At 42.6% G+C, this 22,775-nt stretch overlaps 1 protein-coding gene and 1 long non-coding RNA gene across 10 annotated transcripts in view; one reads left to right on the top strand and one right to left on the bottom strand.

The window, feature by feature from the left end:
- PITPNM2 (phosphatidylinositol transfer protein membrane associated 2) overlaps positions 1-22,775 on the top strand; it is a 1,093,290-nt gene that overhangs the window by 684,247 nt on the left and 386,268 nt on the right. For all 8 annotated transcript variants that reach the window (XM_078667590.1, XM_078667587.1, XM_078667588.1 and 5 more), the window contains exon 7: positions 9,323-9,556. In XM_078667590.1, coding sequence (XP_078523716.1) covers positions 9,323-9,556 — 234 coding nt within the window. The remainder of the gene's footprint in view (positions 1-9,322; positions 9,557-22,775) is intronic.
- LOC144792527 (uncharacterized) overlaps positions 1-22,775 on the bottom strand; it is a 72,296-nt gene that overhangs the window by 33,341 nt on the left and 16,180 nt on the right. The window contains exon 1 of one of the 2 annotated variants that reach the window (XR_013602576.1): positions 22,034-22,111. The exons of the other annotated variant lie outside the window; for it this stretch is intronic. This is a non-coding gene — a long non-coding RNA (uncharacterized LOC144792527). Of the gene's footprint in view, positions 1-22,033; positions 22,112-22,775 lie in introns of those variants that run through there. 2 annotated transcript variants of the gene reach the window in all.

Below are 22,775 nucleotides of genomic sequence, written 5' to 3'. Positions count from 1 at the left end.
TGAGACAAGGATAAAGGAGAAGCTACATCCGATGGACTTACGACCTGTCACATATACAGGACAGAGGATACCCATGCTGGGTTACTGTCCACTCCTGTTTGAATTTCGAGGACGACAAGCCAGGTGCAAACTATACATTGCCGAGAAAGGCCCATCGGTACTCAGCTGAAAGGACCAGGGTGCCCTTGGCATACAATTGAACCCGGGAGGAGTGGAGAAAATCCTATTGATGGACATGGAACGTGTCGACGACACCGAAGCTTGGCGCAGAGAGTACCCCAAGGTGTTCAATGGACAAATAGGTGAGCTGGTTAAATACCAACACCTCATCAAGTTGAAGGAGGGTGCTCAACCAGTTGTACACAAAGTAAGGAATATCCCTCTCAGGTGCAGAGAGGCGGTCCAGGCTGAACTGGATAGACTGGAGAAGAGCGGGGTAATACAGGCCATTGACAGCTCTGAATGGTTATCGCCATTGGTGGTGGCGCAGAAGCCCAACGGGAAGGTGAGGCTATGTGTCGACCTTAGAGAACTGAACAAAAATATCTTGGTGGACAAATTCCCCCTTCCCCGCATCAACGAGATGTTGGCCAAGACGAAAGGTGTGAAGTGGTTCTCCACGTTGGATCTGTCCTCTGCATACCATCAGGTGAAGCGCCATCACTCTTGCAGCCATCTCACGTCGTTTATTACGCCGTTCGGGTGTTACAAATTTGTCAGGATGCCTTTCGGATTGGTCTCGGCAGCTGCCGTATTCCAGAACCTCATGCACAGACTCTTCAGGAAGATGGAGGGGGTTCAGTTCTTCCAAGATGACATCATGGTCATGGGGGCATCCAGACAAGAACACAACGAAAAGCTGCAACAGGTACTACGCACGTTGCAGACCAATGGATTGACGGCCGAGTGGTCCAAGTGCAAGTTTGGGGTTCAGTCCGTGACTTACCTAGGGCATGAAGGGAGTGAGAAAGGAATAGAGCCAAAGAGAGCCAACATGCAAGCTATTTTGGATGCGCCCACCCAAGGGAAGAAGGAAGACGTCAGGTCGTTCCTGGGGATGGCAGAGTACTATAGCAAATTTATTCCCAACTTTGCTACTAAAACACATTGCATGCGACAACTACTTAAGGAGAAGAACGGATTCCAATGGCAAGAGAAAGAACAGGAGGAAATCGCCATGCTCAAACAGGAACTAGGCGCGACGATACCTTTGAAAGGATTCGACCCGGAAGCGAGTTCTATTCTCACCACTGACGCGAGTGATCGCGGTCTGGGAGCTGTGCTGATGCAGAAGTCGGAGAGCGGTGAGATGTCCACCCTCAGTTTCGCTTCGAGATCCTTGGCGCCCAACGAAGAAAAGTTTAGCGTCATTGAGAAAGAAATGCTGGCAGTGGTGTGGGGAATGGAACGATTTCGGCAATATCTATGGGGAGCGAAGTTTCTAGTAAGGACAGACCACAAGCCGCTGGTAAAAGTGTTGACTTCGAGCGGTCATGCCCACGCCACGCCCCGCATAGCAAAAATGACACTCAGGTTGTTGGACTTTGTATACGAAGTAGAACATATACCAGGACCACAAAATAGGGTGGCTGACTTTCTGAGTCGAGCAGCCACACAAGAAGGCCCGGAGGTGCAAGTGACTCCGAAATGGGAAGGTTACGTGGTTGCTACCATTCAGGACATGGAAGGAGTAATCAGTGCCCAGGAATGGGAAGACGCTTACAAAATGGACGAAGATCTGGAAACGGTCAAGGGCTACGTGATCCATGGATGGCCAGAGAAGAGACATCTCAAAGAGACATTAAGGAGATATTGGGAGGTGCGTGAAGAATTGTCACTAGGGGAAAACCCCCTTTTCCTACTCAGGGGTGACAAAGTAGTGCCCCCCCAAGGGGTGATTCAACACTTACTGCACTTGCTGCACGGCCAGAGGTCGACGTACAAGAGAGCATGGACACGGACGCAGTGATAATGTTTCTGAGAAACATCTTTCTCAAAGAAGGCATTCCTAAAGTAATCATCAGTGACAACGGCCCTCAATTTACCTCAACGAAATGGGAAGCGTTTGTATCAAGAAACGGAATAGAGGTCAAACACACTCCAGTATATCACCCTTCTGGAAACGGGCAGGTTGAACGCTTCAACCGGGTGATCATGGGAACTATTCAAGCAGCCATCAGTGACGGATTGGACTGGGAGAAAGAGTTGCCAAAAATGCTGTGGGCCTACCGCATCACTCCGGGCAGCACAGGGTACAGCCCGTTCAAAGTTCTGAGAGGGAGAGACCCTTTTACCAAGGACAATGCCGTGTGGAGGAAGATGGTTGTGCAGAGCAAATGGTCTCCAGCAGTCGTCAGGAGAAACTTGGAAAGGGCACAGGAGACATACACTGAACACTTTAACAAAAGACACAATGTACAAGGAGTAACATTAGAGAAAGGTGATTGGGTAAGAGTGAAAGTAGCCACACTCAAGAGAAAAGGGGACAGTAAGTTCACACCACCCCTTCAAGTACTGGAACCATATGCTAGATCAGCACTCCTCAGCGACGGGAAAATATGGTCGCAAGACAGGATGGCGAAGTGCAGTAAGATACTAAATTGGGGCAACGAGACGTGTGAGGAGGAAGAGAATGTAGAGGAAAGAGAGGAAGCAAGTGGAGAAAGAAGGAATGAGCAAGTAGAAGAAGGCGTACAGCAAGTTGATGTGGGAAAGAGAGCGAGAGAGGAAGAGGAGAAAATGGAGGACTTAAGGAAGTGAGGAGAGAAGGAAAGGAAGAGATGGACACGAGCGACGAAGGTGAGAAAGCAGGGACTAGTACGGTTACAGAAGGACAAAGAAGGGAACAGCATGATCGTGCCAACACGACAAGAGCAGGAAGAACAGTGAGGAAGCCGGAGAGATTTAAGGACTACGAAATGGACTACAAGTAAGACTGTTTTGTTTAAGGGTTGCATAAAGGAGGGAGATATGTGGTGACGGTCTAGCTTTCCTAGCCGGAACCGGAAGGGAGTAACAGGAAGCGGAAGGCGGCCATTTTGATTATCGGCGCCGACCGCATACAAAGCAGCGGTGTATCCTGGCGCTCCGGGTAATAAATATAACTAAAGAAGCTCTTGGCTCCTGTGATCATTGGGTAAAGGGGGCTTCCACAGACAACTGCATCTATTCTCACACTGTTTGCAATATTTAAGTGGCGATAAGTAGGAAGCACCATGTTTAAAGTAGGTCCCAGAGCCCCACGCAAGACTCCCCCAACACCTCCCAAAGAAGACACACAACATCTAATGCCCTTGCAACTATACACTTCAAGGAGGTGACCAGGAACAATTTGTTCAATCAGCTTTGTCAGCGGTAAGAACTGCTGTCCAAATGCCAAGGTGCCATAAAATGCAATGTCCTGGCAGTTTCTGCACAACCACAAACCTGTACATTTTTAGGTATTTCCAAACCATATTGCCACCTCTCCTCCCGCTTAAAATGGATGACAGATTTTAATTTCTTTCTAGAGAGGTAGAAGAGCCAACCCCCCCCCCCCCCCATCCCCAACTCCCTAAAAAAGAACAAAAAAAAAGAAAACAGTGGCAGTGTAGGGGAAGGGGTTTCTCCATGGAGATAAAAAAACAAAAATCCCCCAAAGCAGTTAAGAAGTGCACTTACACTTGGTCTGTTTTTTATATTCATTTGCGCATACACGTGTATATATTCTCACAAGTGAAAATGGAATTCACAACAGTTTTCCACAATTATGCCAGATCACTGACAAAATATCGATGGACAAAATATCGTGTTCCCAAAATATCGGGACATAAATATCGATGTCAACAATATCGACATCCTATCTTCATAATGGTAAGTACAAAAATATAGAGACAAAATATATAGTTGTTAAAAATATTGAAGTTAAAAATATTGTTTTTTAAAAATGTATAAACAATAATATAAAGTAAATGAAAGAATACATATAACTGAAAAAAAATTCAAATTATTATAAAATGTTAACAAAAGTAATAAATGTAATATCAAAATAAATTAAACATACCTATATAAAGTGTAATATATATATATTTACTTAATAATTAAATACTTATTTTAATAAATTATAAAATGTTAGAAATAAATGAAAAATTATAAACAGACACACACACACACACATATATATATATATATATATATATATATATATATACATATATATATATATATATATATATATATATATATATATATACACACACACCTACTCCAATAAGTGCAACAGTAGGGAAAGTGTTGGATAGGGTAGAGGATACAATTACTATTCCCACTCCAAGGAGTGCAACAGTAGGGAAAGTGTTGGATAGCGGAGGGGTAAAGATTACTATTCCCACTCCAGCAACTGCAACAGCAAAGAAAGTGTTGGATAGCGTAGGGGTAAAAATTACTATCACCACTCCAGCGAGTGCAACAGTAGGGAAAGGGTTGGATAGCGTAGGGGTAAAAATAACTATTCCCACTCCAACAAGTGCAACAGTAGGGAAAGTGTTGGATTGCGGAGGGGAATAATTTACTATTCTCACTCCAATTAATGCAACACTAGGGAAAGTGTTGGATAGCGTAGGGGTAAAAATTACTATTCCCACTTCAACGAGTGCAACAGTAAGGAAAGTGTTGGATAGCGGAGGGGAATAATTTACTATTCCCACTCCAATGAGTGCAACAGTAGGGAAAGTGTTGGTTAGCGAAGGGGGGAAAATTTACTATTCCCACTCCAGCGAGTGCAACAGTAGAGAAAGTGTTGGATAGCGTAGGGGTAAAAACTACTATTCCCACTCCAATGAGTGCAACAGTAGTCAAAGTGTTGGATAGCGGAGGGGTAAAAATTACTATTCCCACTCCAGCAAGTTCAACAGTAGGGAAAGTGTTGGATAGCGGAGGGGAATAATTTACTATTCCCACTCCAGCGAGTGCATAGGGAAAGTGTTGGATAGCGGTGGGGAATAATTTACTATTCCCACTCCAGCGAGTGCAACAGTAGGGAAAGTGTTGGATAGCGGAGGAGAATAAATTACTATCCCCACCCCAGCGAATGCAACATTAGGGAAAGTGTTGGATAGCAGAGGGGATAAAACCAAAGATTACAGCTATTGAACCTAAATCCCCAAATAAAATAAAAACAAATCAAGTACCAAAAATATTTATCAATTAATAAATAAATATTAATGATCAACTAGTGATTCATTTAGTTAAACTAAATTACTTTCCACCCTCTCCCCCAATAAACACTAAAACAAACAATTTTTTTACACAATTTCCATTACTAATTTAACATTAATAAATTAATAACAATTAACATCAAATAATAAATACATTTTTAACAAATTTCTTCCAAAAATGTACAACTATAAACCCCATAACTGAGACATCACAAATATTCCACAATTAGCATATTTAAATTTAATTAATTAATTAGCATTAATTAACACATAATTAATTAGTTATATATAATTTACATCCAACCATAATCCCCTATAAGTGACACCACCAATGTTGAAAAACATCAGTTAGTTAATAACAATTAACAAGCAAAATAAAAATTAAAAAAAATGTAAATCAACACAATTTACAATATAAAATAACATTAACAAAATGTTATAATAAAAATATTTTAAATGTATTAAAATCAAATTACTTCCCACCCTACTCCCCTATCAATACACAACCCACACCTACAAAAAATGACACAATTAACATAAGTATCAGTTAATTAATAATAATTAACCAATTAATAAATAATGAATTAATTATCACAATTAACAATAAAACATATTAAATACATAAAAATGAATTAATCAAAAATGTTCAATAATTAATTAATTATAATTAAATTACTTCCCACCCTACTCCCCTATCAACCCACCACCCGCTCCTAAAAAAAGACACAATTAACATAATTAGCAATTAATTAATAACAGCCAATTAATAAATAATTAATACATTAATGACCACAATTAATAATACAAATTATTAAATACATACATATTAATTAATTAATTAATTAATTATAATTGAATTACTTCCCACCCTATTCCTCTATAAACCCACTACGGAACTAAAACGCAAAACTTACTTAAAATACAATGTATAACTTCTAAAAATGTAATACATATATTAAAAAACAAATACAATACTTAGACAAAAAAATATAAAACATTCATTTAAAATACACACTAAAATACATAACACTAACTAAAAAACGATATTTTTAACAACTATATTTTTGCAAAGGATATTAATGACTCATATTTTTTAAAACAATATTAATAACTTCGATATTGTTAAAAACTACATTACTTACCTTAGACTCTATATTCTTTACATCGATATTTTGACAGTCGATATTTTTGTATCCCGATATTCTGCACTCGATATTAGTGTAAATCGAAATAAAAAACTCGATATTCTGTCTGTTTACCAATTATGCAAGCAAAGCAGCGGCTGGCGTAGGTTTCCATGCATAAGCTGTCATTTTGTTAGATGACTATACATCCTTTCAAGGTCTTTCTGCACCACCAGATTAAGATTTATTACTTTCTAGAAGAATGAGGCCAACAAGTTTTTTTTTCACATAGAGGAATTTCGCATAGAATCCAGGAGCATGTGAGGTGTCAGCCGCATCTTTGTGACGCGTGCCCATGGTCAGTGTAGTACTGGCACATAGTACAAGCAGGGAAATGAAATTGTTTCCTTGACTCGGAGAAGACTGCTCATGTTCAATTCAATTCCCTATTAAACACTTTCTGCCTCGAGCTTTCCTATGATTGAGCTGAAAAAAGGAAAGAATAAAAGTAACATTAATACATTTGTAAAACGGTCCTAGGGGTTATAAAAATTACGAGCGGTGGCTATTAAAGTCTCCTTTACCTCCAACGTGATCAGTTATTTTCGTGTGGCTGAGGTGGGCCTGGTGTGATCTGCACGTTCACAAGGCCAAGTCAATAGGTCTGGCATTGAATGCCAGCTTTTTGACTTTGTACTTATTTTGTTTTGTCCTTTGCAACCTTTTATATTTGGGGAGCTGCTGGACCCCTGCAGATATTAAAACATGGCTAAAGTAAAAAACATTGTTTTCACTCAGAAAACACACATTGCCATAGTAGTCCCAGACACTGAAGGGAACTACTTCGTGTGTGGATGGTCTTTTGGTGAAAGAGATTTCATCCCGTCACTCACAATGAAGTTAACCAATGGCTGAAGTGGGCGGACCTATTGCCCAGGCTGTGTGCTTTGATAGGTTGAAGAAATACGTGAATGACACAACAAAAGACCAATAAAATAAATAAAAAATCGTAAATCCTGTATTTTTAAAGCACAAACTAATCATCCCTAAGGGTCTTAAGGCGCTGGGGCTATAGGGGAGATTAAGTGAGCTATTGCTCAGTCACATGGTGCTGACCGGAACCGCCGCCGGCGATCGAACCGTGAGCCCCGTGCTCTGAAGTCAGCCGCTCTAGCCGCTGAGCCAAACCTCTCCCAGTAGACCAATAGATGAAGAGGGATGACTGAAAGCCGCTTTAAGTATGCATTTTAGATATAGATAAATAGATAGTAAAATCAAAAAGTCTTGGATAACGCCAGCCATAAAAACAGAATGTGTAGTTCAAGAAAAATGTTGTCTCGAGCTATGACATGCAGAAGGGTACTTACTTCATCACTTGTACATGTTGCAGTTATTAAAAATAGCAAGCCATACTAAGTGGCCCTGTTGGGTGCATTTTAAGTCCAAGCATGTTGCATGTTCCAAGTTTGTGTGCCCCTAGCCCAACATTTCAATAATGGTAGGATTTATTCAAGTTCGAGTGAGCAAAAAACAACCTTTACTGCAGGAAAGAGCTTGCCTTCTATTTCTTATTGGCACAATTTGCCTTTTCCTTGCTAGTATGAACAACTTTGCACTTTCTGGAGCGGAGTGTAAAGGTTAGTGTGGGAAGTAACAAGTAAGGAAGATGTGAAATATGGACAGGGAGGAGATTACAGGAGTTCTTGGCTCCATTTCTTAGTATGGAAAAAGGGGCAGGCAGGAGTTCCCTAAGATATTCTTAAAGGGGTCATCGAGTGAATGATGTCACAATTGGTCTCAAAAACCAGGCCGATGACATCAAACCAGGGAATATTCTAGAACGTGTTTTGTTAGTGATTGCTAGCAATTCAGGTGCGGGCACTTGGGACTGTCTGCCTCTACACTGTATGGTCCCTTTAATCATTTTATTGCAGAGTTCTTGAGAATGGTTGGAGCTCAGATTATCTGCCCTCGTGACCCTACCTGAGAGGGAGCCGCTGTTGATCATTTGTAAGATCCCAGAGCACGGATCATATAGAGACAGTGCTGCAGCAGTGACAAATATTGGCCAATCAAATCCAGGTAGAGATCATTCGAGGTGGCAAAGGGGTCTTCGAACAAATCGTGAATCAGATTCGTGCCAATTCTACTTATAGAAAAGTCCTACCTTTGGGACTTGGTGGGAGCCTGAGGAAGCCACTCTGCTCTCCAGGGCTTTTCATGGTGGCTGCCATTTTCAAGTGAAGCAGTGAAAGATATTATGCTTTAGCAACATGCGTTCTGTTATCACAGGAGCTTGTGAAATCTCATAAGCAGTTCTGTACTCTGGTAAAAACATAAAAGTGCAAGGACAGTAAAACCCTGAATCAGTCTGATATTAGGGTTGATACTTTCATCTGAAATGCGTTGCCAATTGTACTTGGCAAACATCTGATACTATTTCCCTTTGGCTCAGTGTAAAGATCCTTTTCATGTATCTATGCTTTGTTTTTGTTTTTTTAATTGAAATACTTACATTACTGACTGATTATTTTTTGCAATTTACTATCGCTTGCAGTTTGTACATATTACGTAAATATCTTCATCTGGTTTACAAATGGTTGTTCCGTAGTATAAAAACTCTAAAGAATTAATACAAATAAAAATGGAAAGTTGTGGTTTGCTGCTGGTATTGGGATGAGGTTGGAGGGGAGCATGGGGCTGAATGGTCCACAGTTAAGTATTGACATTTTTAATTACAAAAATAAACTATAGTTCAACTGATGATATATAAATAGAGCAGGAGTGTCCAACATATGTGCACCAGGCTTGGATCCATGGGAAATGTTCAGGCTAGGCATATACACAATGAATCATAATGGAAATCATTTTCCTTTAGAAATATGATATAGATCAGGCCGCCTTGGGCCAACATTGGACACCCCTGAAAGAGAGCAAATATTTTTACAGAAGGAAGGTTTGAGTACATTGTAGAAACTGGGCTCCCTGCTTTGTTCTCCTTAGATCCCATCGACATCGTGAAAGATCTGATCCCTCCACACGAGTACAAGGTAGAAGAGGACCCCAAGCTGTACAAGTCCTTGAAAACGAAAAGAGGGCCCTTGACGGAAGACTGGATTGAGGAGCATCAGAACAACCTGGGTAAATACCCAATCATGTGCGCCTACAAGCTCTGCAAAGTGGAGTTCAGATACTGGGGCATGCAGTCCAAAATCGAAAGATTTATTCACGATGTTGGTAAGCATTTCATGACATGATTTCTCGCTCTCTGTTTAAGTCCTGTTCTTTGATTTTCCATCTGCCATATTCCCTGTAAACAGACTATCCCATTTTTAGACACATGTGGATGCTCTGTGAGATGTGACTCATAATATCAGATATCTCCATCTTGTTCTGTTCAAATAGAAGGTGGCTTCTGAAAGGGTAAGCTGGCATAAATTACTGAGCTGCAATGCAAGTCGTGCAGCACCTAGCATGATTAAAGGGGCACTCCAGCCATACCTCCCAAGATCACCTATTATATTTATCCTAACCTTTGAAATTAAAAAGAGGTTTTCAAAATCCTTCCAAGTATCTGCTCGACTGTCAAATGATTAATGACTTAAGCTTCCTCTTTATGGGCCAAGAAGGCTTGGCTCGATTGCCTCATTTAATAACTTCAAAAGGGATGCAATGTAATGCTATGTGCACTGTGGCCTATCCTTGGCTCAGAAGATTTGATCAGGTTACACTCTAATTTCAAACGTTATGGTGCTCTGTGAGGAACTCCCTACTAGGCTGTTTTCAACAATGTTCTAGATTAAAGTTTTGAGGGCTTTGGTCGTTTCAAAACATCATTTAAAAGAAAACAAGGAGATGCCATGTTTACAAGAGTCCACTATATGCTGCTACACACAGGATTAAGCAGTTCAGTTTAACTTCAACTATAGAGGTAGTATCTCCAGGAGAGGTGTGGGAAGCAAGGATAAGATAGAATACTGGACTTGCTAAATATCATGGGGACTGGGAAAAGTCGCTAAAGTGAAACGAATATTTGTATTGCATGTAAATAAATCCTGGACCAGCACATGAACCACTCCTCTTTAATATTTCACTGCTAGGAGAAATGATAATAAAGGAATACCTGGCATGTAGAGATGGCCATTGTGTAGGTTATAACTAAAACCATGCTAGAGTATATAGATCCCCAGGTATATACACTTTTTATATAAAAATATATTTATGGACGAGGCCAAGACTCAAACACTAGAAGCATTCACAAGTTAAGGTAATGAAAATGGTGTTAAGCATCGTTCTAAGTTATTTGTATGTGGATATGGTGTTCATTTTTATTGTATTTCATGGAAATATTCTTGGATTTTTATATTATATTGATGTTTGTTCAGTTCTAAAATAATTGTATTTAATTTGGAACGTGTTGTTATAATACAATATTTCAAATTCTCAAAATCGCAGAGGGCACAAGAAAAGAATAGGCAGAGGATCCATACTAATATTAAAAAGATAGAAAATGGCAAATATAATCGAGTAAAGAAAAAAACATCTAACCGCTTATATTTCAAAAGCAAATACCAGATGTTTGTGTAGTACATTGTGCGTCATTGAGTGTCAAATTATTCATCAACTTTTGGTGGTCAAGTCCAAACAAGTATGGGACTCAATGAAATGATACTAGCTATGGTGGCTTGTGTTGATGGGATGTGGATGAAAGTTTAAAGCGGATTGTAACAGTTGTCTGTTACTGATCTGTGTGATGCACGGTAGTTACTTTCTTGTTATCTTTGAGTGGATTTCAAACACAAGAACACTGAAATAATGGTGCTTGGAAAATTACAAATAAGATAGAGATGTGGACAGGTTAGACACCAAGACAACGTGACAGGGACACAGGTAGAGTTACAGAGGCAATTATAGAACCAGGTCAGAAACTGAAATACTCCAAGACAGAGTAACAACACAAACATTTATGTGTATTGGATGTATGGAAAGGCACAAATCCAGCCATTCTCTCTTTCTCAAGAAAGAAAGAGAGAGGTTCTTGCAAGACCTCTAACCATTCCCCCACAGTCCCTCGTGCTGGGATAACCAAAGACTTGCCTTTACTTGGCTTAAGTCTAAGCTTGTAAGACATGCTCTGTGCAGCCCCTCGATGGCTCCATTAGAGCCCTGCAGCAGGGTAAAATCCCTGCTCAACAACCAAATCCCCTACACTTACTAGACAAAGAATTGGTCTGAGGAATTACCTCCTTACTCGTTGGTAAAACTACAAATCACTAACCAGAACTCAACTGTGTCAAGAGGTCAAGAAATGAGTAAAGCTTTGCTAAACAAAACCAACCATAATGTAACATGAGATAAAATAACAATACGGAAATTGTTGTGGGCACTCCGGTTTCTCCGATAACGGTTAGTGTGCCCCCTGGTTGTAAGACTACCCCCACCCTTCCGCTGGAAATGTTGGGCAGTTTAGGCCCGCTCACTGGACATCAAGTTTTGAACACTGATTGTTGCCAATGTACCTCCGTATTATGTTTAACAGAAGGTGAAAACAGCCCCTTGTCTGAATTTGTCCTACCTCTGTGGTCTGCAGTATGGGTCAGGTGATAAAACATCCTTGTCATTCTAATGTAAAGTTGAGACTACTTTGCTGGAACATTGCTGGGTTGGCTTCCAAGCTATTGATTGAATGCCGGTGTGCTCTTAACAGATACGAAATTGTACTCCTGCAGGAATCTTGGGAGCTGGATGAAGTGTTTATTGATATATATACATGTTTCAATCTTCCAGCTTCCCCAACACTCTCAGGTCCGGCTACGTGGGGTGGGGGGGGGCTTCGCAACTTGGCTCAAAGCTGAAAAATAATGAAGATACAGGCGGAGGGAGAAAGTATGGAGGCATTTGACTTGAGGTGGAGTTCCACTTTTTAATGGTTAATTTCTACAGTAATGGTTTTTCAGCCAGGGACAATCAGAATTTCCACAGGCAATTCGCGCTTGTGTAAAAATTAGCAGATAGGAATGTTTACCTTGGTGCATCATTTAATTTAATAGTAGTTCGTGATTTTAATGCAAGATTGGGCACCATGCCTACCTTAGCCTCCTCAACTTTATGCCCAGATCTATTTGAGTTTAATTGGGAAGATAATATGGATACCAGGGGGTGTGCTCTATACACTTACTTTATAACTTATGATCAAGAGAGAGCTGCTACTAATCTTGTGGCATCTACTATTCTGACATACATGGGAAGCGGCCTTGCTCTGTAATTGATTACGTCTTTATCTCTAGAACTTTGCATTCCCTAGTCTCGGAAGGGGATGTTTTACCAACTGTACATAGCCATCATAACCCGCTAATACTCTCCATCAAAGTTCCATCTAATAGGCCCAGGTGGAATATCAAGTCTCAGCAGCCAATTGCTACAAAAGATGCTGAGCAAAGGTTAGTTTGGCATTCTGTAAATACAAAGTCCATAATGTGTAAAATTACAGCAGTGTGTGGGGGTTGGTCAATTCCTGTACATCAGAGGAACTTGGACACAATGTAACATTGAGGTGCTTTGCTGAATTAACTTCTTGTATAAGAGATATGCTCATGAGGCCCATAGGTAATAGAATGAGACTCAATAAATCCTGGTCCGATAAGACTTGCAGAGTTGCAAATAATAGACTAAGGAGGGAATTGCAGTGGCCTCCTAGAGATAAGGAAGCTATTAATGTCTGTAAGAGGGATTACTCCTTTGCATTAAAGAAAAGAAAGGCCAACTTGAAGGATGAAAAACAGGAAACCTTGGTATCTGCTTCTCAGGCCAAGGACCCGCAGGCTTTCTGTAAGGCAGTATGTGTTGGCCTTGCTCCAGGTTTGTTGCCTGATAAAGTGAGTACTCACATTGGCCCCGATAGGTGGATAAACCATTTTAGTAGAATTTACTGCTCTAATACCTCTAGAAACAATAGCAGAACATTTGATTCTGTGTTACTTTTGAACATTCAATTCTCACCAGATGAGGCTTTGAGGCCATTCCCAATAGTCCTTCTAAAAAGGGACCTGGTCCCGATGGGATTCCTATGGACATCTTTAAAGAGAACCCAGGGTTCTGGTCACCCCTCCTCACTAATGTTATAAACTCTGCCTGTTAAGTCTGGCTTTAGAAAGGGCATTGGCGTGATGGAGCAATGTTTAAATCTTCACCTTGTCTCCAAATATAATTTCGCCATGAGTAGCTTGCTCCAGTTGGCAGTCATAGACTCAACCAGTGCCTTTGACTGTGTGAGTAGGTCCAAGCTCTGGGATATTTGAATATCCCTGGGACTTGAGGTGGACTTGGTTGTTTTTTTGCGACACTTTCACTGGGATTTATCCACACCAGTTAAGTATAGTAAATGGTTGAGAGTGTTCATCTTCCTTCCCAGTGATTTGGGGAGTTCGACTGGGGTGTGTGCTTGCACCTATTTTATTTTTGTTGTATGTAAATGACCTTGAAACTAAGTTAGTGAATGTGGGTTAGGGATGTTCCACTGGTTAATAAAAAAACGTATTCCAGCATTCATATACGCAGATGATGCAGTGTTACTTGCAAGGATAGCCCGTGGTCTAAAGATACTAATTTCCACTTGTATTGCTTTTATGAAGAAGTTAGATCTGGAAACCAATTTTTCAAAACCTTTTGTTATGGTTTTTGGCCCAAAAAACACAAAACACGCTTTATGAGTATGGGGCGGGGGGAGGAGAGGGATAGGGTAATTGAGAAAGTGAGCCAATTTCCTACCTCGGGCAAATGTTTGATAGTGCTTGCAACTGGGCTCCTTATTTTGGAAACAGGAAAAAACGTTTCTTGGCTAAATTTTCTCTCTCGTCTCCTCGTTAGGGAAGAAGCCCATAGCCCTCATATTACAGATTTATAGGAGGAAGTGTCTCCCCATTATGACCTGTGGCTCAGGGATATGGGGCTATACGGATATGGACACTATTCAAAATGAAGAAAATAGAGTGTGCCGGCATGTATTGGGGGGTCCCCATTTCCACACCTCATTTTGTCATTCACCAGGAACTGGGCTTGTAGTATGTGGAAGATCTGATCAAACTTGCCCCTCTGCTGTTGTGGTGTTCGATCTGGCAGAACGAAAAGGCTGGCCTAAACCGCACCATCATTTCTGATTGTCTCTCCTCCTCATATGACCCTAGAATCGCCTGGCTTAGATATACTAGGGAGACAACTTGTGCTCTAGGCTGTCCAAAGATGTTTGAGAAACCAGCAGTTATCTGCAAGAAGGACAAAGGGTGGATTAGGGAATGATTCTTGTCCCAGAGAAGGGCATAGAGGGAGGGTAGGGAACTAATGAAACCCACTTTTAGAGAATACTGTCTCCTACAGACTACACAGGGGATGGCTCCCTGTTTGCACGTGGTCTCGGGTACTTGGGAACAGATGTTGCTGACCAGATTTAGGCTAGGTGCTATTAGGAGGCTGCTTTGCTTTCCCTAAGGACAGTTTGTCCCCCTGATGTATGTATATGCCCGTGTGATGAGACATCTCCCCAGAGCGTGCAGCATCTGGTCTTATTTTGCAAATGGTATCTCCCACTTAATCAAAGGTTTTTAGTTCCTGTGCTCCTTTAATGTACGCTTAGTAAGTGTAGAATAGCACTGATTTTCTTGCAACAACTGTACTGTTCCAGCTGTTTGCCACCAGGGCCGGACTGGCCATAGCGGGCACCAGGCAATTCCCCGGTGGGCCGCCAGGGTTGTGGGCCGATTTTGTTACAGGGCCATTTTTGCAGCATAGCTGCAATATCGGCCGCTGTAACGAAATCGGCAGAAACCGGCCCTGGTAAACAGTTCGGCCGCACCCCTAAACCCCTGGGGGGCTGGGCAAGTACTTTGCCAGGGCCGGTTCTTGGTCCCAGTACGGCCCTGTTTGCCAAGCAGTAGGCTCTTTTTTAAAATATGCACTGCTATTGCGTCATACTATGATGTTTTAATGATGTGGTTTTATATCTTTTTATTAGCTTCATGTTTCCTGTTGCTATCATGTGTCGGTGTGTTTTATATCACTTATTTGTATTTGTTGTTAACTATTTATGAACTTTAATTCATTTTATGATATATCTTTTTTTTACGAGATCAAATAAAGATATTGATGATGATGAACATATGTAAACTGTGTTTTTTCCTCATAACCAGTGCAACCAAAGTCATTCCCTCCATCAAACCACACTCTACCGACCACTTCAGATGTGATCTCTAACAGTGTCCAAAATCAACACATTTGTTTTGTAACTGCATTCTCCTAATGCTTGTCGACAATGAATCCTGGTCCTCTATGTAAAGTATGCAATCTTCCTTTGAAAAATGGGGACCCCTATATATCTAATAGACTTGCTACACATAGGGAGAATAACTGGTTTAAGTAAGGGTCTATAGCTTAGTCAGTCAGACATTTGACAACAAACACATGAAATGCTAAGTTGAAAAATTTATAATTTAGATAGTTATAGCCCACATAGATCAAACTTGTCACACATAAGTGATAGAAAATGTATTCATTTTATTTATTAGTTTTTGTTAGAATTATAAAATATTTTTGGGTCATAGCTCTCTGTGTTGACCTCATATTATACATAAATGTACAAATCTGACCTCAAAAATGGATTTTTGTTATAGACATTCATATTAATATCTCAAGCATATTAAAAACAACCAAAATAACATTAGACTCGTTTAGATGGAGGCAGTGCGAGGATACGCCTTCCAGTACATAGTGCACGCCGGTGGTAAATAGTCCCTCCTGTGGCGTACGCCGACCGCATTCCCGTATTGCGCCCCTTATTTCACTCACAACCAGGTATCACTCTACGTGGTGCATGAAGATTTAATACAGCCCAATTCGAGGGGATTTTTAGCGAACTGCGAATTTATCGTTTTCAACGCATCTGCATACAGACTTAGAGGGCTACATATCCTGCTGATATTACCATCACTTTGTCCCCGGAAACATCCTTATCTACGCAGACATATTTATACCCACACTTATCTCCAACTAGCTACCATTTTAGGTGGTCCATTTCCGAATTCCCCTTTTTCATATTCTGGTAGGTGTATCCTCGCCATTTCGATCAGGCCTCACTATTACCAAGAGCTGTTTACCAGAACTTGCCTATCTCCATTCAGTTTCAGTGCAATAGACGGCAACCTGATGAAGGCCAACATGCCGAAACGCGCTTAGTTTTCATGTACCGCACTGCCTCCATCTAAACGAGTCTATTGTTATTTTGGTTGTTTTTAATATGCTTGAGATATATATATATATGAATATCTATAACAAATATCAATTTTTGAGATCAAATTTGTACATTTATGTATAATATGAGGACAACACAGAGAGCTATGACCCAAAATAATTTTACAATTCTAAAACATACTAATAAATACAAGCATTAGAAATGCAATCGGGCTCGGATTTATTTGAGTTTGAGCTAATGGCATTGTAAATGCCAATGTCTTTTTGCCATGTGTTATGGAGTGTGTGCATGTGGTGTGTAGTGGAAGTATGTTGGTTGAATTGTAATTTTACCAATGGTGGCATGCTGTGCTTTATATGAATATGTTTAAAAGTAAAGTGTACCATACTGCGATTGCTTGGTGGAAAAGTGCACTGCCGGCTGGAGGTGTGTGTGCCTGGTGGAAGGGTGCACTGACGGCTGGTGGGTGTGTGCTTGGTAAAAGCATGCACAGATGGATGATGGTTGATGGTGTTTGTGCATGGTGAAAGCATTCATTGACGGCTGGGGGTGTGTTGTTGTGTGTGTTGTTTTCTGTGTGCTGGTGAGTGTGTGGTGGTGAGTCTGTGGGGGTGAGCCTGGGGAGTGAGTGTGGTGGTGAGTGTGTTGTGTTGAGAGGTGACAAGTGTGTGGTGTTGAGAGACTGAGGTGTGTGGTTTGTGTGTGCGTTATGTGTGTGTGGTGTATGTGTGTGTGGTGTTTTCTGCACACTCACACACTGCCCCTACACATTCACACACTGCTCACCCGCACACTCCCAATGTCACCCTGCATAGTCACACACTGTTTACCCTGCACACTCATTCTGCACACTCACACAATGTGCACCCTGACACACTGTCTCTGCAGTCACTCTGCACTCACTGTCACTCTGCACTCACTGTCACTCTGCACTCACTGTCACTCTGCACTCACTGTCACTCTGCACTCACTGTCACTCTGCACTCACTCTCACTCTGCACTCACTGTCACTCTGCACTCACTGTCACTCTGCTGTCACTCTGCACTCACTGTCACTCTGCACTCAATGTCACTCTGCTGTCACTCTGCACTCACTGTCACTCTGCACTCACTGTCACTCTGCACTCACTGTCACTATGCCCTCACTGTCACTATGCCCTCACTGTCACTCTGCACTCACTGTCACTCTGCTGTCACTCTGCACTCACTGTCACTCTGCACTCACTGTCACTCTGCTGTCACTCTGCACTCACTGTCACTCTGCACTCACTGTCACTCTGCTGTCACTCTGCACTCACTGTCACTCTGCACTCACTGTCACTCTGCTGTCACTCTGCACTCACTGTCACTCTGCACTCACTGTCACTCTGCACTCACTGCCACTCTGCACTCACTGTCACTCTGCACTCACTGTCACTCTGCACTCACTGTCACTCTGCACTCACTGTCACTCTGCACTCTACAGTCACTCTGCACTCTACAGTCACTCTGCACTCTACAGTCACTCTGCACTCTACAGTCACTCTGCACTCTACAGTCACTCTGCACTCTACAGTCACTCTGCACTCACTGTCACTCTGCACTCACTCTGCACTCACTGTCACTCTGCACTCACTCTGCACTCACTGTCACTCTGCACTCACTCTGCACTCACTCTACAGTCACTCTGCACTCACTGTCACTCTGCACTCACTGTCAGTCTGCACTCACTGTCAGTCTGCACTCACTGTCACTCTGCACTCACTGTCACTCTGCACTCACTGCCACTCTGCACTCACTGCCACTCTGCACTCACTGCCACTCTGCACTCACTGCCACTCTGCACTCACTGCCACTCTGCACTCACTCTGCACTCACTCTACAGTCACTCTGCACTCACTGTCACTCTGCACTCACTGTCACTCTGCACTCACTGTCACTCTGCACTCACTGTCACTCTGCACTCACTGCCACTCTGCACTCACTGCCACTCTGCACTCTACAGTCACTCTGCACTCTACAGTCACTCTGCACTCTACAGTCACTCTGCACTCTACAGTCACTCTGCACTCACTGTCACTCTGCACTCACTCTGCACTCACTGCCACTCTGCACTCACTGCCACTCTGCACTCACTCTGCACTCACTCTACAGTCACTCTGCACTCACTGTCACTCTGCACTCACTGTCACTCTGCACTCACTGTCACTCTGCACTCACTGTCACTCTGCACTCACTGCCACTCTGCACTCACTGCCACTCTGCACTCTACAGTCACTCTGCACTCTACAGTCACTCTGCACTCTACAGTCACTCTGCACTCTACAGTCACTCTGCACTCACTGTCACTCTGCACTCACTCTGCACTCACTGTCACTCTGCACTCACTCTGCACTCACTCTGCACTCACTGTCACTCTGCACTCACTGTCACTCTGCACTCACTGTCACTCTGCACTCACTGTCACTCTGCACTCACTGCCACTCTGCACTCACTGCCACTCTGAACTCACTGCCACTCTGCACTCACTGCCACTCTGCACTCACTGCCACTCTGCACTCACTCTGCACTCACTCTGCACTCACTCTGCACTCACTCTGCACTCACTCTGCACTCACTGTCACTCTGCACTCACTGTCACTCTGCACTCACTGTCACTCTGCACTCAGTGTCACTCTGCACTCAGTCTGCACTCGCTGTCACTCTGCACTCAGTCTGCACTCACTGCCACTCTGCACTCTCAAACTGCACTCTAAAAATGCACTCTCAATCTGCACTCTCAATCTGCACTCTCCACTCTCAAACTGCACTCTGCACTCTCAAACTGCAATCTGCACTCTGCACTCTGATTCTGCACTCTCAAAATGCACTCTCAATCTGCACTCTCAAACTGCACTCTCAATCTGCACTCTCAACTCTCATACTGCACTCTCATACTGCACTCTCAAACTGCACTCTGCACTCTCAATCTGCACTCTCAAACTGCAGTCTCAAACTGCAGTCTCAACTCTCAAACTGCATTCTGCACTCTCAAACTGCACTCTGATTCTGCACTCTGATTCCCACTTCACGTGCCTTTTCAAAATTCAGCAGCAAGAACTTGTGCACTTGTGTTTGGGATTGGAATTGTGAAAGGCGGGTGGAAGTTCCGTATATCCCAGCGGGGCCCCCCCTACCGGCATCTTTTTGTCCCCATACCATGTAAGGCATGGTAATGGGCACAAAGCCCGCACATATAAATGTCTCAGAAACTTCTGAAACCCACATAAATGATGGTTTGCAATGGGTGTCAGAATTATGAGTGTGTCAGAAAAATCAGACAATCGGTTTAAACATGCTGAAATTTACTGGGTGAAAAATGCTTCGTAGGGGGTAGGATGTGGAATTTGCTGAAATGTGGGACACGAGCTGAGTGTTATTCCCCATTTCAGTAGGGAAACTCGCAAATGGCATTATGTATTTCATTCGATAAATAGTATACCACAAGATCTCGTTAATTATTGGGTACGAAAAATAACACTCAATTCTGAGGCCCTAGAAATGTAGTCTTGATATGGTTACTGGGTTCCTTTGTGAGCCCTCGCTTTCATTGCACGTGTACAATCACAATGGCTATTTTTGTACATAGCGCGTCATACTGCAGTGGTACCTTTTAAGAACTTTAAAAAACAGCGTTGAGCGGCTGAGTAGGTCTCTACCACGTTGTCACCTACAGGTCACATTAGATTCTTTTTTATGTATATGTCACATTAAATGTCACCAACAAGCGCTTAACTTGCTGAGTTGTCTTGCCTTGTTCCTTGCCCCGCAAATCCCCCTGAGATAGTATACCATGGACGTGAATGGTTTAGAGAGAATCAAATTAATTAAATTAACAAACGTAGGTTGTGGAACACGTAACAAAGTCTGATAATACAAGTGTTTAGGTGTATAAGGGATAGGTACTGAGTGAATTTGGCCTCTCTGTCTCTTTTTTACCAATTATAGCACTGCCCCAAAATAATAATGCCCCCACCCCGCTACAATCACTCTCGTCAGAGGGTGAGAACCTAGCCCCTGAGAGTGTGCATTTCTGAACACAGTATTGCTGTGCCTTGCGGTATGCGTCTCTGTAGCTGGAGGGAGGGAGCGCAGGCGGAGGGAGGGGGCTCTGGTGGATGGCTGTTTGCAGGCTCCAGCAGCAGCGACATGAAAGGGACACTCCTGGAGTAAGCTGCTGCTGAGTCTGAGCGGCTCCAGGAGGGGGCGGGGAACCTCCTCCTTACCAAACCCCAAAGATGGGGGCTTTTGCCTGCCCACCGCCCGTGTCCCTCCCCTGCCAGGAAGAAATCGCAGCATTAACAGTCATTAATCATCCTAATATGAGGAACCTGCTGATCTGAGTGACTGGCACATGGGAGCTCTGCGTCTAGGCACGGCGCACGAGAGCTGACTGGGCTCTACCAAAAGATGCTAGAGGGGGCGTCATGGAGGCAGGGAGACAGCATGGGAGTTTAAAGGGTGTATTAAAAGACGCAACACCGAACGGTCCACACTCAAAAATTAATAGCCAGGATATTTTATCTTACCCTGTGGGAAACGAAGCCCCTGTAGCCAATGGTAGAAGTTTCACAGTTAAAGTCCAGTGGCTACTTCAAATAAAGTTCAGTTGTCTTGAGTAGTAACCGAGTCTTACCATCTAATACGGCGCACTGCAGTTGGATATTGGATGGAAAGCTTACTAAAGGCTTGAATGTACTCCGGATTCCCGGCCTGGCATGCAGCAGCTGCGCGCTGAGAGCTGCTGAATGGTGAACGCGCCCGGCCATCTGGATTCACTTACGGAGGCACCCTGACAGCTCCTAATTATAATTAATGTACTTCTTTGCGCGAGCACGAACGAAAAATGCCCAAGATGGCGGAACAAAACTACATTTACCCTATCACTTCAAGCCTATTAAAACGACAACACAACGAAGACGAATCACTGGCCAGATGACAGAACACACTAAAGAATGTGTGGAATTTGTCTCGCCAAAGCCCTAGGAGATACTTTTTTTTTCTCTTCTTTAACATTAGGATCTCGAAACTCCTCCCACTTACGTGGGCGGAGGCCTCGCCCTAAAAATGAATACATTTTATATCACTTATGTGTGACAAGTTTGATCTATGTGGGCTATAACTATCTAAATTATCAATTTTTCAACCAAGCATTTCATGTGTTTGTTGTCAAATTTCTGAGTGCAAGTATGCAATGCAGTGCTGAATAATCAACTCACCCTTGCTATGATACAAATTGGCATCTTTATACTCTTTTCATATCTTTCAAAGTTAGAGTCCATTGTTGCTGGCTTCAGTACAGAACTTTCCTTTACACTACAATTTCCTAAACCCCGCCAGTTCCAAAGAAAACTTGTACCAACCCCCTTTCACCGCTGCCCACTGTACTCCACGCATCCACCACATCCAGAGGTGTCAAAGCCCTCACTGCTGCACTAACAATGTATATAATTTACCTTACTTAATAATGTGTACCCATCAGAACCTCCAAGACACCCTATTATTCCAAAGTGCGTCACCCTGTGTAATTTTGAAGGATGACGTTGGGGACAAGCGTGTTGATCAGCGTTGACAGCTCCCAGTCCACTGTAGGAAAAATGTTGAATAAAAAATATACATTAAAGAGATGGTTGGGAAACATCAGTATTCAAGTAACAAAGGGAGATGGAAAATTAGATGGTAATCACCTGGTCCACCGTGCCTACATGAGTGCCCTGTCGTGCCATTTAATGCCGCTTGTGAGGTAAACAAAAGGGAAGTACAGCTTATACAACAGCTGCAGGTTGTCCTGTGTTTCATGTCGCATATCATTCATGTCTGAGTCAGCGAAGAGTAATGCGTGGGTGATTCATGATGCACAGTGTAAGGAGCAGGGAATGACCTGTTGGATGTTTGATTGGGGCGCCTGCGGGGCACGCTTTCTAGAACACATTGCAGATCTCCCCTATAGTCAAGGGCAGAGCATGTGCTGAACTGGCACTATGGTAGCCACTCATGCCCAGGTTTTTGAGTCCAGAAGTAATCAGTGGAATTTGACGTCACTTCCTACCCCTCACTGTAGGAGTTCCAACCTGCCCAGGATGCTGATGCTGCTTGCTGCATTGCTCTTGTGTGGACTGTGGAGCATTTCTTATCAAAATGTTTCTTGCTCTATAAATAAATAATCTTGCAGCTTGCCTCATCCTCGGCCCAAAACGC

Source organism: Lissotriton helveticus, chromosome 11, assembly GCF_964261635.1.
Source record: "Lissotriton helveticus chromosome 11, aLisHel1.1, whole genome shotgun sequence".
Classification (NCBI taxonomy): domain Eukaryota; kingdom Metazoa; phylum Chordata; class Amphibia; order Caudata; family Salamandridae; genus Lissotriton; species Lissotriton helveticus.
Note: the sequence above shows the minus strand (reverse complement) of the source record. Positions and strands in the feature narration are given on the sequence as shown.